We start from the raw sequence: 16,871 nt of genomic DNA, 5'->3' as shown, positions 1-16,871 counted from the left end.
GGGAAAATGTGGTTTTTTTTTCAAAAAATCTCAACAACATGTCTATAACTCAAAAACCAAGAGAGTTAGAGAGTTGAAAATTGGTACAAATATTCTTCAAATAAAATGATTAGACACCTATTTCAGCGTTTTTCAAAAAAATATACAGGGAGATGAAAAATAATTTTTTTTAGGAAAATGTGATATTTTCTTCAACAAATCCCAACAACATGTCTATAACTCAAAAACCAAGAGAGTTAGAGAGTTGAAAATTTGCACAAATATTCTTCAAATAAATTGATTAGACACCTATTTCAGCATTTTTCCAAAAAATATACAGGGAGATGAAAAATATTTTTTTTTGGGAAAATGTGATTTTTTTTTCAAAAAATTCCAACAACATGTCTATAACTCAAAAACCAAGAAAGTTAGAGAGTTGAAAATTTGCATAAATATTCTTCAATTAAAATGATTAGACACCTATTTCAACGTTTTTCCAAAAAATATACAGGGAGATGAAAAATATTTTTTTTTGGGAAAATGTGATTTTTTTTTCAAAAAATTCCAACAACATGTCTATAACTCAAAAACCAAGAGAGTTAGAGAGTTGAAAATTTGCATAAATATTCTTCAATTAAAATGATTAGACACCTATTTCAGCGTTTTTCAAAAAAATATACAGGGAGATGAAAAATAATTTTTTTTTGGAAAAATGTGATTTTTTTTTCAAAAAATCCCAACAACATGTCTATAACTCAAAAACCAAGAGAGTTAGAGAGTTGAAAATTTGCATAAATATTCTTCAATTAAAATGATTAGACACCTATTTCAGCGTTTTTCAAAAAAATATACAGGGAGATGAAAAATAATTTTTTTTGGGAAAATGTGATTTTTTTTTCAAAAAATCCTAACAACATGTCTATAACTCAAAAACCAAGAGAGTTAGAGAGTTCAAAATTTGCACAAATATTCTTCAAATAAATTGATTAGACACCTATTTCAGCGTTTTTTAAAAAAATATACAGGGAGATAAAAAATAATTTTTTTTTGGAAAAATGTGATTTTTTTCCAAAAAATCCCAACAACATGTCTATAACTCAAAAACCAAGAGAGTTAGAGAGTTAAAAATTTGTGCAAATATTCTTCAAATAAATTGATTAGACACCTATTTCAGCGTTTTTCAAAAAAATTACAGGGAGATGAGAAATAATTTTTTTTGGGAAAAATGTGATTTTTTTCCAAAAAATCCCAACAACATGTCTATAACTCAAAAACCAAGAGAGTTAGAGAGTTGAAAATTTGCACAAATATTCTTCAAATAAATTGATTAGACACCTATTTCAGCGTTTTTTAAAAAAATATACAGGGAGATAAAAAATAATTTTTTTTTGGAAAAATGTGATTTTTTTCCAAAAAATCCCAACAACATGTCTATAACTCAAAAACCAAGAGAGTTAGAGAGTTAAAAATTTGCATAAATATTCTTCAATTAAAATGATTAGACACCTATTTCAGCGTTTTTCAAAAAAATTACAGGGAGATGAGAAATAATTTTTTTTGGGAAAAATGTGATTTTTTTCCAAAAAATCCCAACAACATGTCTATAACTCAAAAACCAAGAGAGTTAGAGAGTTAAAAATTTGTGCAAATATTCTTCAAATAAATTGATTAGACACCTATTTCAGCGTTTTTCAAAAAAATTACAGGGAGATGAGAAATAATTTTTTTTGGGAAAAATGTGATTTTTTTCCAAAAAATCCCAACAACATGTCTATAACTCAAAAACCAAGAGAGTTAGAGAGTTGAAAATTTGCACAAATATTCTTCAAATAAATTGATTAGACACCTATTTCAGCGTTTTTTAAAAAAATATACAGGGAGATAAAAAATAATTTTTTTTTGGAAAAATGTGATTTTTTTCCAAAAAATCCCAACAACATGTCTATAACTCAAAAACCAAGAGAGTTAGAGAGTTAAAAATTTGCATAAATATTCTTCAATTAAAATGATTAGACACCTATTTCAGCGTTTTTCAAAAAAATATACAGGGAGATGAAAAATAATTTTTTTTGGGAAAATGTGATTTTTTTTTCAAAAAATCCTAACAACATGTCTATAACTCAAAAACCAAGAGAGTTAGAGAGTTGAAAATTTGCACAAATATTCTTCAAATAAATTGATTAGACACCTATTTCAGCGTTTTTTAAAAAAATATACAGGGAGATAAAAAATAATTTTTTTTTGGGAAAATGTGATTTTTTTTTAAAAAAATCCCAACAACATGCCCATAACTCAAAAACCAAGATAGTTAGAGAGTTGAAAATTTGTACAAATATTCTTCAAATAAAATGATTAGACACCTATTTCAGCGTTTTTCAAAAAAATATACAGGGAGATAAAAAATATTTTTTTTTGGAAAAATGTGATTTTTTTTTCAAAAAATCCCAACAACATGCCCATAACTCAAAAACCAAGACAGTTAGAGAGTTGAAAATTTGTACAAATATTCTTCAAATAAAATGATTAGACACCTATTTCAGCGTTTTTCAAAAAAATATACAGGGAGATAAAAAATATTTTTTTTTGGAAAAATGTGATTTTTTTTTAAAAAAATCCCAACAACATGCCCATAACTCAAAAACCAAGATAGTTAGAGAGTTGAAAATTTGTACAAATATTCTTCAAATAAAATGATTGGACACCTATTTCAGCGTTTTTCAAAAAAATATACAGGGAGATAAAAAATCATTTTTTTTTGGGAAAATGTGATTTTTTTTTCAAAAAATCCCAACAACATGCCCATAACTCAAAAACCAAGACAGTTAGAGAGTTGAAAATTTGCACAAATATTCTTCAATTAAAATGATTAGACACCTATTTCAGCGTTTTTCAAAAAAATATACAGGAAGATAAAAAATAATTTTTTTTGGGAAAATGTGATTTTTTTTTTCAAAAAATCCCAACAACATGTCTATAACTCAAAAACCAAGAGAGTTAGAGAGTTAAAAATTTGTACAAATATTCTTCAAATAAATTGATTAGACACCTATTTCAGCGTTTTTCAAAAAAATTACAGGGAGATGAGAAATAATTTTTTTTGGGAAAAATGTGATTTTTTTCCAAAAAATCCCAACAACATGTCTATAACTCAAAAACCAAGAGAGTTAGAGAGTTCAAAATTTGCATAAATATTCTTCAATTAAAATGATTAGACACCTATTTCAGCGTTTTTCAAAAAAATATACAGGGAGATGAAAAATAATTTTTTTTTGGAAAAATGTGATTTTTTTCCAAAAAATCCCAACAACATGTCTATAACTCAAAAACCAAGAGAGTTAGAGAGTTGAAAATTTGCACAAATATTCTTCAAATAAATTGATTAGACACCTATTTCAGCGTTTTTTAAAAAAATATACAGGGAGATAAAAAATAATTTTTTTTTGGGAAAATGTGATTTTTTTTTAAAAAAATCCCAACAACATGCCCATAACTCAAAAACCAAGATAGTTAGAGAGTTGAAAATTTGTACAAATATTCTTCAAATAAAATGATTAGACACCTATTTCAGCGTTTTTCAAAAAAATATACAGGGAGATAAAAAATATTTTTTTTTGGAAAAATGTGATTTTTTTTTCAAAAAATCCCAACAACATGTCTATAACTCAAAAACCAAGAGAGTTAGAGAGTTAAAAATTTGTACAAATATTCTTCAAATAAATTGATTAGACACCTATTTCAGCGTTTTTCAAAAAAATTACAGGGAGATGAGAAATAATTTTTTTTGGGAAAAATGTGATTTTTTTCCAAAAAATCCCAACAACATGTCTATAACTCAAAAACCAAGAGAGTTAGAGAGTTCAAAATTTGCATAAATATTCTTCAATTAAAATGATTAGACACCTATTTCAGCGTTTTTCAAAAAAATATACAGGGAGATGAAAAATATTTTTTTTTGGGAAAATGTGATTTTTTTTTCAAAAAATTCCAACAACATGTCTATAACTCAAAAACCAAGACAGTTAGAGAGTTGAAAATTTGCACAAATATTCTTCAATTAAAATGATTAGACACCTATTTCAGCGTTTTTCAAAAAAATATACAGGGAGATAAAAAATATTTTTTTTTGGGAAAATGTGATTTTTTTTTAAAAAAATCCCAACAACATGCCCATAACTCAAAAACCAAGATAGTTAGAGAGTTGAAAATTTGTACAAATATTCTTCAAATAAATTGATTAGACACCTATTTCAACGTTTTTCCAAAAAATATACAGGGAGATGAAAAATATTTTTTTTTGGGAAAATGTGATTTTTTTTTCAAAAAATTCCAACAACATGTCTATAACTCAAAAACCAAGAGAGTTAGAGAGTTGAAAATTTGCATAAATATTCTTCAATTAAAATGATTAGACACCTATTTCAACGTTTTTCCAAAAAATATACAGGGAGATGAAAAATATTTTTTTTTGGGAAAATGTGATTTTTTTTTAAAAAAATCCCAACAACATGCCCATAACTCAAAAACCAAGATAGTTAGAGAGTTGAAAATTTGTACAAATATTCTTCAAATAAAATGATTAGACACCTATTTCAGCGTTTTTCAAAAAAATATACAGGGAGATAAAAAATCATTTTTTTTTGGGAAAATGTGATTTTTTTTTCAAAAAATCCCAACAACATGCCCATAACTCAAAAACCAAGACAGTTAGAGAGTTGAAAATTTGCACAAATATTCTTCAATTAAAATGATTAGACACCTATTTCAGCGTTTTTCAAAAAAATATACAGGGAGATAAAAAATATTTTTTTTTGGAAAAATGTGATTTTTTTTTCAAAAAATCCCAACAACATGCCCATAACTCAAAAACCAAGAGAGTTAGAGAGTTGAAAATTTGCACAAATATTCTTCAATTAAAATGATTAGACACCTATTTCAGCGTTTTTCAAAAAAGTATACAGGGAGATGAAAAATCATTTTTTGGGAAGTCAGGGAGAAGGGTTTTTGACATTTAAAGAATTGCATTGTCTGGTATACTTGTATTTTTTAAAAAAATTGAAAATTAGACGAAATTCTTAGTGGAAAAACTCAAATCTTTCAGATTTTTAATTAAACCAAGAAAAAGTTTGTAGCAAGAAGAATCCACAAAAGAATCACTAGTCTGATTGGCTGTCCTTCTTTATGAACCTTAGGCAGCTTTTCTTCTAACATGGAACAATTCCAATGTTAGCCAAGACCCATTTAGGACAGTTTTCATTTAGTTGAAAAATGATGTGGTAGTCAAACATTAAAACCCTTTAGAATCTAACTTAAGCTGCTTAATTTTCTCCTTGTTAAAATAGATCATCTTAAGTCGGCTTATTTTACTTAATTAACCCTAGGAAACCATTGTCCTAGTATAACTAATAAAAGGATAACCATATAACAACAACTATCTCCGTTTTCTAGAACCTCTTATAGATATAACGCGGATAGGGAGAACCCAAAACCAGCCGGTCGAAGACTAATAAAAGTAGATTATTCCCAATTCGACGATGACGATGACGACGAACCGTCAGTGGCAGAAACCCCCGATTCTAGCGAACCAGGTACTCCCTCTCCCTCCCAAAAAAAAAACCCATCCTTCACACATTCAAACCCAAACAATTTCAAGGTTTATGGTCAACGGAGTACCAACAAATCTGCGATGGTACCCTGGACGCGTACGATTTGGCAACCACCGAAGACTGCACCATCGGTATGCGAAGAAACACTTTGGGCGTAACGGAAATTCCGGCCGGATGTTACTCCGTACCGCAGTCCAGACCCGGCTCAAGACAGTCCTGTAACAGTACCGAATCGGAAACGGTCCAGATGGAACCGGAAGTGGCGCGACAGATCCAACAGGAACTGACGAACTCGGAAAGTTGGCAGGACTCGATATCGTTGGACGATCGATTGTCGTTAACTTTGGCGGAGATCGTGCACATCCGCACGGTTCTGACTAAAGCGGAAGTGGAGGCCCTGCCGACGGAGGGCAGGGTGCGTCACGACGTCGAAAGTCGGAAAGTTTGTTTCTTGTGCTTGAAAACCAGGTGAGTGCCAGATCGGAGGTTTTAGATTGTTGAAGGGTTTTGAGCGCTGTTTTATTAGGTTTGGGATTTTTGGACCGTGGGGCCAGAGGTGTTCCCTGTGCAAAAGGACCGTTTGCAGCAAGTGTTATTCCAAAATGAACATTCCGATGGAGCATTTTAGTACGATACCGGTGGTACTGCTTAGTCCTAGTATTATGTGTACTCCTGAAGATGACAACAGGTAAGATGAACGTGCAAATAATATGTTAGTGGCAAATAAGTCTGCTGATAACTCTAGTATAGAATAAATCCTGATAACGGAAAAGATGAGTTTCATGAACTTGATTTAATGCTGAAACATTTAGTCATTTTTAACAGAAACATACAATAATCCCTCAAATATTTGAAGTTGAATTTTTATTTTATTTTGAAATTGTCAAATACTAAGGAGAACTATTTATTTCTTGCATCGTGTATTTAATTCATCATTAGATAATAAGGAGAATAACGGTCATTGGTTTACATTAAATAGGTTTGTTAACAAAGAAAAAATGAATGATAGAATATTGGGTAACGAAATAAATGGTGTAATAGTTATTTAGGTGTGTTATCCCCGAAATCCGATAAATCATTCTTTAAATACTTGGAATAAATATTTTTTTTACTTTCAGGCGTTTTAAATAGTTTCTCTTTTAGTTCAGACGTTTTTTCTTTATTCCAAGCATCTTGAATGGAATTTCTATATCTTCCAGGCATTAGAAATTATGTTTCATATTTTTCAGGCACTTTTTATTTATTTCAGGCATTAGAGATAGTTGCTGGTGCCCTTTAAATACTTCAAATCATTGTTCACATTCCTCCAGGGATTTGATATAATTTTTTGTCTTCCAGACGTTTCAAATCATATTATTCCAGGACTTGGAAATTATTGTCCATGTCTTCCAGGCTGTTCAAGTCTCATTCGATGTTATGTTTTAGGTCGTTCAGACAGTAGAAATCGTTTTTTATGCCTTCTTCTTCAGTTTATTCCTAACTCTTCATCTGATTTATGCTCTGTTCCAAATGTGAGAAATAAGTGGTTTATGTCTTTTAATTATTTTAAATCATTGTTTTATTTTATTCTAAAAATTTCATCGATTTTATATTCCAAGCCTGCAGTATCACCTTTTAGTAATTTAAGAGTTTTTCATGGTTTCCGGATATTGGATTCCATTTTCCATCTCTACCAGGCTGTTCTAGTTACATTCCACGTTATGATTTGGGTCTTCCGGGTATTAGAAATTGTCTTTAATACATTCTCAGCATTTTTCATTTTATTCCTGGCATTTCTTTTTATTCATATTCTGTTTTAGGCATTTAATATAATTTTTCATCTTTTACAGGCATTTTTTATTTATTCCAGACATTAAATACAGGGTGGCCATTTGAAAACGAAACAGAGCCTATTTTGAGTCCCTCAGAACATTTGCGAAAAAATCCTCGGACCCGTCAATTTTTGATTCAAGGGGGAACCATTTTTGTGCTAGTTTCGTCCCCCTGAGGGCAAAGCCCTAGCAGGGGTGACAAGGGCCCCCAAAATTTTAAATGGAACGTGGGTTCGAATGATACCTTATTTTGAAGGTATTTTTTTGTGGATTATAACCCTAAAGTTTTAAATCGTTACTATTTGTCTAGTCGATACAGGGGCTAATAAAAGTTACAAAAAAATGTTAAAAAGTATAATTTTAAATAAAGGGCTTAAAGATAAAATCAATCAAGTAAATGTTCAAAATGTTGGCCTTCGACTTCCATACAATAATACAGGTTTTGTTCAAACCTTTCCCGTACATTTTGCAAAATTTCTGGGGTGATTTGACGACATTCATCAATTATTCTTTGTCGCAAATGGTCTAGCGATGTTGGCTGACTAGCATAAATTTTAGTTTTTAAATGGCCCCATAAAAAAAATCTAACGGGCTTAAGTCCGGGGAACGAGGAGGCCATTCAATAGCTCCTCTTCTTCCAATCCATTGTCCTGGAAACGTTTGGTCCAAATATTGACGAATCCTTGCAGCATAGTGGGGTGGCGCCCCATCTTGCTGAAATACTAGACGATTTTCCAAGTACTCGTTGTTATTTTCTTCTATCTCCACTAATGTTGGATGAATTGTATTTTCTAATAACTCCAGGTACATCTGTTGGGACGGACCAAAATGGTTCCCCCTTGAATTAAAAATTGACGGGTCTGAGGATTTTTTCGCAAATGTTCTGAGGGACCCAAAATAGGCTCTGTTTCGTTTTCAAGTGGCCACCCTGTATCTATTGTTTACAAGTTTAAAAGTATTTTAAATAATATTTTACATTTCTAAAAAATTTTAAATAATTTCTTAGATCTTCCAGGCATTTTATTCCAGGAATATAATTAATTTCATATTCCAGGCTTTCAATGTCACTCTTAAAAGGTGGGATAACTACTAGGACAATGTTTTTCGTGGCTAACGGATATTGAAAATAATTTTCCACATCATTTAGGCTATTCATGCCACATTCCACTTTATATTTTAAGCCTTTCAGGTATCAGTAATCGTTTTTTTATGTGTTACGGTTATTTTTAATTAGTCCAGGCATTAAAGGTAGTTGTTTTTGTCCTCCAGGCGTTTCGATTTAATTTTTATTTAATTCCATGTTTTTGAATATTTTTTTTTAATATTTCAGTTGTTTAATGGATATTTTTTCCAGAAATGTTTATTCCAGGTATTAGAGATACGTTTTTCATGGCTTCCAGATATTGGAAAAAAAATTTCAACTCTTCCAAGTTCCTTAAGTACATTTGACATTAGAATTTGGGCTTGCCAGGAATTGAAATCGTCTTTCAAGCATTTTTTTATTTAAATATATATTTTTACAATCATTATAGATGGTTGTGCGTGTTTTATAACTATTTCAAACCATTTTTTACATTCCTCTAGGGTTTTAAAATAATTTTATATCTCTTCCAGGCCTCTGGTCCCTTGAATTCATTTTCCCATGGTGCCAATGCCTGTAATGCATTTGAAAATAAGTTTCTCATGTTTTTGAAGTATTGGCTTCGTGATATTGGAAATAATATTCAGGCACTCAGGTTCAGTTCCAGGCATTTCTCGTGTCTTCCAGTCTGTATTGTATTAGTAGTCTTAATGCCTAGACATTCCTAGCATTAGATAATGCTTTTCCATTTCTTTAATCAATTAAAACAATTTTATTCCAGGAACTGACATAAAAGTTTTTATGTCTTCCCAGGAATCTGAAGTAATTTTTAATTTTTTTCTAGGTCTTCTCTTTTTTGTCTGAAGTTATTCTAACCTTCAAAATTACCCGAAACATATCGGTCATAATAGACGTATGGTTATTTATAATATATAATAGACATTTACGGGAAATTCTATTCTATTCACCATTGAATGTATAGTAAAAATGATGAAATTCGACTTTTATGCGTATATTGCTACAACAAGGAATGGTCCTTAGTTAATTATACTACTGAAGATGTTAACAGCGTTCATGAAACAGGGGTCTATGCAATTAAGAACTAAGATTGTTCTTCTTCTTCCTTGTCTATTTTACGTGAAATATTTCATCGGCATAGCTATTTAGGTGTTAAGTTTGTGCTCCATCTTTTTCTAGATCTGCTTATGCATCTTCGATCCATTCGGGTGATTTGTCATCGTTTATTCATGTGTCATCCATCCGGTTGATGTTCATTTTTTCTATTCAGTAGCCGTTGATTCACATCCTCAGTTGTGTAAATCATTATAGGCCTGATTGTAGCCTTTGCACTTCGTTTCTCCTCCCTTATGTGTATTTTGCTAAATTGTGCTGTTAAGACACGCTTCTATTTTAGGCGCTTTGTTGATCTATTCTTGTACTTCGATTTCAACGTTCAGGTACATCGACAGTCAACTTGCGTTTTAACGGGTTTAGTTTTTGCCAAGCTACTACAAGGACATTCTTGATACAGAAAAAAAAATGTAAAGACGTTTTATTTAGGGACACCTTAACGAAAACCTTCATGAACAAAATGAACAGCGGACCGCAGTCGAGGGACAGCAGTCCGGACTTGAGTAAATCGCCCTCGGCCCTGATGTGCGGCAGCACGATCAGCGATCCGGGATTTGCCGGACAGACGCCGGCCCTGTCACGATTCCGCACGAGTGCCACCACCGTCGGTCGTGCTACTAAAGCGGTCGATCGAATGAAAGTAAGTTAATTAGTTATTAATTTATTTATAACATCGTTTGTATAAAATTAGTTAACATTCGAAATGTTATCAGGTTACAAACTTAATAAGTATTTAATATTAACAAAAAATAAAATGTCTAAATTGCTTTTTTGAGTACTAAAATATGTCGATTTCTTTGCATTTATTATTGAGGCGAGACATCTGAGAGAGCCAATTTACGCAGAGTGAGTTGGAACCTAAAACATAGCAGCATTTCTGGTGTGACGACCAGCTATAAAATTTGAACTTGCTAACAATGCATGGTAATAAAATTGGATACAGAATTGCGTATAACAGCCACTTCTTTTCGAAATATACGGGATCTACCCTCTAAAACACTCCAGATAGTATTAGTTTTATTTTTTTATTGACCTAATCGGTAGCATTCTGCTTCGACAAAATGCACTTTCTATAAATACGCCATTCATACAACTTTCATTCTAGGAATGCGAAAAAAGCAGATCCTCACACGTTCTGGGATTTTTTACACTTTTTCTCACAGATAATTTAAATATTCCTGAAACATGTTAAGTGAATTGGTTTATAGGCTTAAAGCCGGAAGTAAAACACGTAAACTTATATTCGGATACATGCGGTGGACAAAACCGAAACCAGAATATTGCTGCTCTATTTCTTTATATTGTTTAAACAACTGCGGTTGATATCATAGAGCATAAATTCTTAGAAAGTGGCCACAGCTACATGGAGGTTGATGCCCTGCACAGTGCCATTGAAAAAGAGAAAAAATATCAACCAGTTTATGTAGTCCATGACTGGATAAGTATTTTTAAACGAGCTAGATCCAAACGTAACCGAAATAAATTTGGAGATCCATTCATCACCAAAGAGTTAAAGTTTAATGAATTTCTTAATTTACTGGATTTATCCAAGACTTTATTTAGAAATAAGACAACTGATTGTAATAATGATAAAATAAACTGGTTGAAATTAAAGTGCTTCAGATTTCAGAAAATACAGCCTGGTATTCTTGAATACCGCTATGATTATTTTGGTGAATATAAAAGCATTAATATTGAAAGAAAATCGAGAGTCACTCAAAAAATTGACTATAGTACCTTGAAAATAAGCAAGTTGTACAAAACTATGCTGCCAATATCCGTTAAAAAAAAAAAGAAGACCTTTTAAAGTTATGCGAAAAAGGAGTGATTCCTAATGAGTACCATGGTTGGTATAAATCGCTGCCAATAAGCACAACATTGAAGGATGTGATTCCTGAACCTGTATATTCTGACTCAGACGGGGAGACGTTTTAGTTCTTAGTTACATTATGTTTAACAAAATTTATTATTAGGTTTTGTATTTTTTTTTAATAAAAAAGGGTATATTAACCAAAAAAAATTTACTAGTTTTTCAACATCAAGTTTATTTATAAAAATTAACTCATTAAGTCAGTAATTTGACAAAATTTTACATAAAATAAAAACTCACTAAGTCACATTTTATATTTTTCTTTCCAATTATTGATATTGACAAAATACTACTTTTTCATTATTATTTTACTGTTAGTTTTGAAATAACACATAAAACCATATTTTATTGCCGGAAACTAAAAACTACAAAATGATTTTTTCCCAAAACCACCTAAACCATCGCATTAGTAAACAATTGATTTTTCCAGAAACTATCATTTTTGACTTAATGAGTTTTTGCAGCAAGCCAACGATATCAAGTCTATATCTCCTATTATCTTGCATAACTGCAAACTTTATTCCAGGAATAGGAAGTCATTTCTTATATTTTCCAGGCATTTGTTATGTTTTTTAGGCTTCTGGAGTCAATTTTGTGTCTTCTCAGTGTGTGATAAATCAAGTGTCTTCTAGGTACTTTACCATCGTGGTTTATTTCTCCCAGTTAATAATTTTTCATGAATTTTTAAAGTTTTTTTTTTCAGAAATTTGACATAAATCTTCATGGCTTTAGGGATTCTGCAGTCTTCTTCCAGACTTTTATTTTTTCCAAATAGTAAAATTATTTATAATGTCTCCTAGGCATTAACCTAATTTTTTGTTTGCTATTTCATGGTTTCCGATGCTTTTAAAGGCCATTGTTTAGTCTTCTAGAAATTTGCCTGATAATATTTTCGGTTTTTTTTTTCGTTATTTCATATTCGTTTTTTGAGGCCTTTTTTAAGTCTCCCAAGCATTTGAACTATTTTTTTTATCTCTTTCGAATATTTGACATCATTCTTTATATTTCCTTGAGATTTAAAACATATATTTATGTGTTGCAGGGTTTTGTACAGGGGTCATTTTCTAAAGAGTTGACATTAATTTTCATGATTTTTCAGGTCTATTTTTGTGCCTTCTAGGCTTGACATTAAATATAATATATAGTTGAATCAATGGATCTTTGCGTTTACGTCATCACATGTTCAAGGTCGATGTTTATATGAATCAATCAGTTGTCAAACCAGCATCAGTGGCGGCGGCATTTAATTTTTAAACTTAAAAAAAATAATAGGTTTTTATGCCCAATTTCCGTGGCGGCGATTTTCGCCAGAGATGAAATCTGCGATTCTTTGAAATTTGTTTTTAGTATATTGTCACTTTTAGGGCAGCTAATTTATTTATAGCTATTTGCTGTCTATTTCAACCTGCTGTTCTTTATTACTGGTAGAATATTTCTTTAAATTACTCGCCTCTTTTCTACTTATAAATGCAATAGGTACTTCATAGAATTTTTTGAGATACATATTTATTTTTAATTCCAAGTTTTTGACATAAGGTACTTCATACACAGTGTCTTTTAGGATCTCATAAAAGTTATCATAAGATTTTTTTTTACTTCACAATAAAATATTAATAACAATTTTTAATAAAGAAAGATTTTCATCGAAAATAGACAGTATACATATTATATAATGATAAATTTCCATGAACTTTATTCCTTTAAAGTTCATGAAAAGCTTTAACACTTTGTATAAAGGTTTGAGACATAATTATAATGTTTTCATGAGCGTTTTAAACCATTATTATTTACTTTATTGCAGTCCTATTTCTAAAAACAAGTTATTGACAAAAAAAAACAAAAAATGAATCATTTGTACCTCCATTCAAATTTTTCTTTTTTTTTTACAAACAAGAACATAGATTAGGAATTCTACTTTTAAGTATCTCTTATAGAACACTGGTGTAGCATCTTCCTTAAAAATCAATTGGGCCTTAACAACTTTAATACATTCATTTAGGATTGTAATCACATTAATTACTGTAATTGTTAATCACAGAGCATAAAGACATTCTGCAATTGGAGACCCATTAAACATACAAAATATTTCAGTGATCTGAGCACTATTTATTCTAAGTTATGAGCTAAATCAGAGTATTCATTTAACGTAATAGAAACAACAATTTTATCAGTCACCTATAGAACATCACCAGAAATTGTTGTATTAACACTTTTTTTAACACAAGATGCGAAAATTTTGATTTATATTCAAATTCTGACAACACAGTAACCATCTCCACCTTTTTACCTTCTAATACTTTTAAGGAAATGGTAGGAAACTGCCGTATGTGTATGTCGCCGACGACGCAATTAATGTTGAACCTGAAAACAGTATTAAAATAGTAATGGTCGCAGTTGTGCTGCACAATTTTCTAATAGAAAATTCACCAAAATCATATGCACCTAAACAATGTGTTCAAGAAGAAAATGCTGACGGAACCGTTATTAATTATGGATACAATACACAAAACTCTAGCATGGAAAATACTAAGTATGTTCTAAGTGTGCTATAAGAGATACTTATTATGATAATATGCTAAAAGAAATGGAGCAACCCGGATATTATACCCTAACCCAAATATTCTTACGTACTTATGAATAATCACTGTCACTATCTTCTGAGCTAGTTTCACTGTTTAAACTAATCAGAATTTGGGGTATATCTTCAATAATGACTTCCCTATCATACCAGTCCTTGATTATTTTTTCAGTGTGGCAAACCTTAGCGTTCCATACTTCTGGTGTACATTTCTCTAATGATTTTTTCCACATATCCAGTACATTTTCATCTTTATGCCCATTTTCACCCATATGGGTATTGTAAAAATTTTTGGCATCTGCCCAAATCATCTCAATCGCATTAAATTAACAATTTTAGATTTAGAGGCAAAAATTAAACTGACATTTTTAATAAATCCTCCACTATGTCCAGCATGCAACACAATAAAACATTTTCTATCAAAACCACCTGGCTTACGAACACTATTAACACTATTGTCTTGCCATGATCTCATCTTGCTGCCTTTAGAAAAGATCCAAGTTTCATCCAAAAGCACAAGTTGATGTGCAAATGGTGAGTTTTTGTTTTCCATATATTTTCTGAAAAAAGCTGCCCTCATTGAAGATATATTGGTTGTCTCCATTAATGCACGTCTGTTATCATCCCTAAGGTATTTAAATCCCAGGTTAAAGAGGAGTGTTCGAAGGCTTCCACAATTAATGTGAAGAATTTCTTTTTGATGGAGCTCTTCCTTTAGCATATGAATTGTAACTTGTTTTTCTGAAAAGATAAAATAAAATGTTTAGCAATAAAATGATGCAGTGTAATAATGTTGTACTTACTTTGTGCATACATGTCATACAATGTACTACAAACATCCATTTTTGTAAATTCATTAAGATCTTGAGTCTTTTCCTTCCTCCGTGGCCAGTCCTTGCCTGGTGTTGAGGGCAACTCATTTCGGTCTTTGAAAATTTTTATGCTTGATACTGTTTGAAGGCTTATCTTCAAAGATCAGCAACTCTCTGCAAAGTTCAAATATTTATTTAATAAAATAAAAAAATGTAACTATATTTATAATGTTCATTATTACTATAACTTATATTTTTTATTATAAGGCTATGTCTACCCATCCTCATTATAGCATATTTCATAATAATTTAATTTTTTAAGTCTATTTAGCATATTGAAATTCTAGGATTTTTTGCAATTCAGTTTTAGGTTTAAAATTCACATATTTATCAAATTTAATTCCACAATGAATAGTCTGGTAGACATTTCCTAATTATTAATCAAAAATTAAAATAATATTTACCTCTTGGATAGCATTCAAGGAAATTAGGGGTCCCTTATTATCTCTTTCAGACGTTAAGTACAAGATTTAATTTCCCACAAGCATAGGAGCTTGAAAATTCAAGCGCATTCGAATGTTAGGTTAAATACCGAATGGCACAAAATAAGTTCTCAAAAGAACTGTTTGTAAAACAGAAAAAGGTTTGGCAAAAAACTATTTCAATAGAGCTTCAACCAAACACAAAACACAACGATGAACAGTAAATAAGAAAACAAAACAAATCAAATTTCTCTAAAACTCTTTGGCAAGGCAAAGCAAAGTCGAGAATATAAACAAACATCGTTGCTTGTGGTTGCATACGAAGATCTAAGATGTACAAAGAACTTTCCACAAAATGTACTAAACATGAGGTGTTATTACAGAAAATTCTAAATTAAAACTTGTTTTATTTACAAGCCGTGGTTTCCTTTCTTCATTAGAAGAAAACAAGTAATTTTTTTTAATATCTAAACATAAAACATATATTATACCAGTATACTTCTATATAAAAAATGTATTATATTTAGTACATTTTTGCGAAAACGGTCACCCTCCCGGAAGGATTTTAATAATCGATTTTAAAACCCGACGGGGAGACAATGATGTTGAAAGTTTATCATAGACATGCGATCGGAAGTTTGTCCTTGTCTAACTCATAACTGTCGCTCCGACCGTAGGTCGAGTATTGAAGATTTACGTTCTGTACTCTTTCTCATTTGATTTGTCTAAATTAGAAAGAAAGCGGATGAGAAACAATTGTGTTGAGTTGAATGATAGTTTAGTGACGTGAACACAAAGATCCATTGATCCAACTATATGTGTTCTAAGCATTTAAAGTTGTAAAAGCCCGATGGAGGTAACTTGTAAAATGCCTTCCAAATATGGGTGGTACCGGAGTAAACACTTTAAAACACCTTAAAAATTACCTAACCTTTAAATTATCTAACGTTAAGAAATTCCTCACAACTTATCAAAAATAGTGGGATTAAACATTAATTCCTGACAATATATGAGGGATTTCTTAGAGATTTTACAATCATTGACCCCTTTTAATGAATTTTTCCTCATTTTCAGGGATCACAAATGGTCGTTTGCCACGACTGCAAAATGATGGTGTTGCAAATAATAAAATCGGCACGGGCGAACCGGTCCGCAATAAGGAACAAAACGCTACAAACCCTAACCCTAAATCTGTCTCCTGTCTTTTAAAACAAGAAAGAAAAAACAAAAACGTTCTTTGTGATAATTTAACCGGACTAGTAGTGACCTTAATTTAAATCCCTTTCGACACAAAAATTACATTAGATGTATTAGACTAGAATGAAAATTGATTATATAAATGTCAAATAATATATTGGGAACGAGGTTAATTCTTGCTGTGGTTCGTTTTTGTTGTACCGTATAGACCAAAGATTTAGTGACTTAACAGAGAAAAACTATGATTAATTTTTTGTGATAATTAGGAAATGTTTTTCGGCTATATTATTTTACTGAGAGTATTATTTTTTATTTATGTGTAATAAA

The 16,871-nt window shown here is 30.9% G+C and overlaps 1 protein-coding gene and 1 long non-coding RNA gene across 2 annotated transcripts; one reads left to right on the top strand and one right to left on the bottom strand.

The window, feature by feature from the left end:
• The first annotated feature begins 5,516 nt into the window (after positions 1 to 5,516).
• On the top strand, positions 5,517 to 10,342 carry LOC126744140 (protein spire-like). The gene is made up of 5 exons (XM_050451486.1): positions 5,517 to 5,529; positions 5,630 to 6,050; positions 6,109 to 6,270; positions 10,035 to 10,245; positions 10,319 to 10,342. Exons 1-5 carry the CDS (start codon positions 5,517 to 5,519, stop codon positions 10,340 to 10,342), a joined length of 831 nt encoding a protein of 276 aa, XP_050307443.1.
• A 2,989-nt stretch (positions 10,343 to 13,331) lies between these two features.
• On the bottom strand, positions 13,332 to 15,696 carry LOC126744326 (uncharacterized). The gene is made up of 3 exons (XR_007663113.1): positions 15,330 to 15,696; positions 14,857 to 15,039; positions 13,332 to 14,794 (listed from the first exon to the last, which is right to left on the bottom strand). It is a non-coding gene; the product is annotated as an uncharacterized LOC126744326 (long non-coding RNA).
• Positions 15,697 to 16,871: the final 1,175 nt, after the last annotated feature.

This window comes from Anthonomus grandis, chromosome 13 (assembly GCF_022605725.1).
Source record: "Anthonomus grandis grandis chromosome 13, icAntGran1.3, whole genome shotgun sequence".
Classification (NCBI taxonomy): Eukaryota; Metazoa; Arthropoda; class Insecta; order Coleoptera; family Curculionidae; genus Anthonomus; species Anthonomus grandis.
This window is presented reverse-complemented; position numbering and strand designations above follow the sequence as displayed.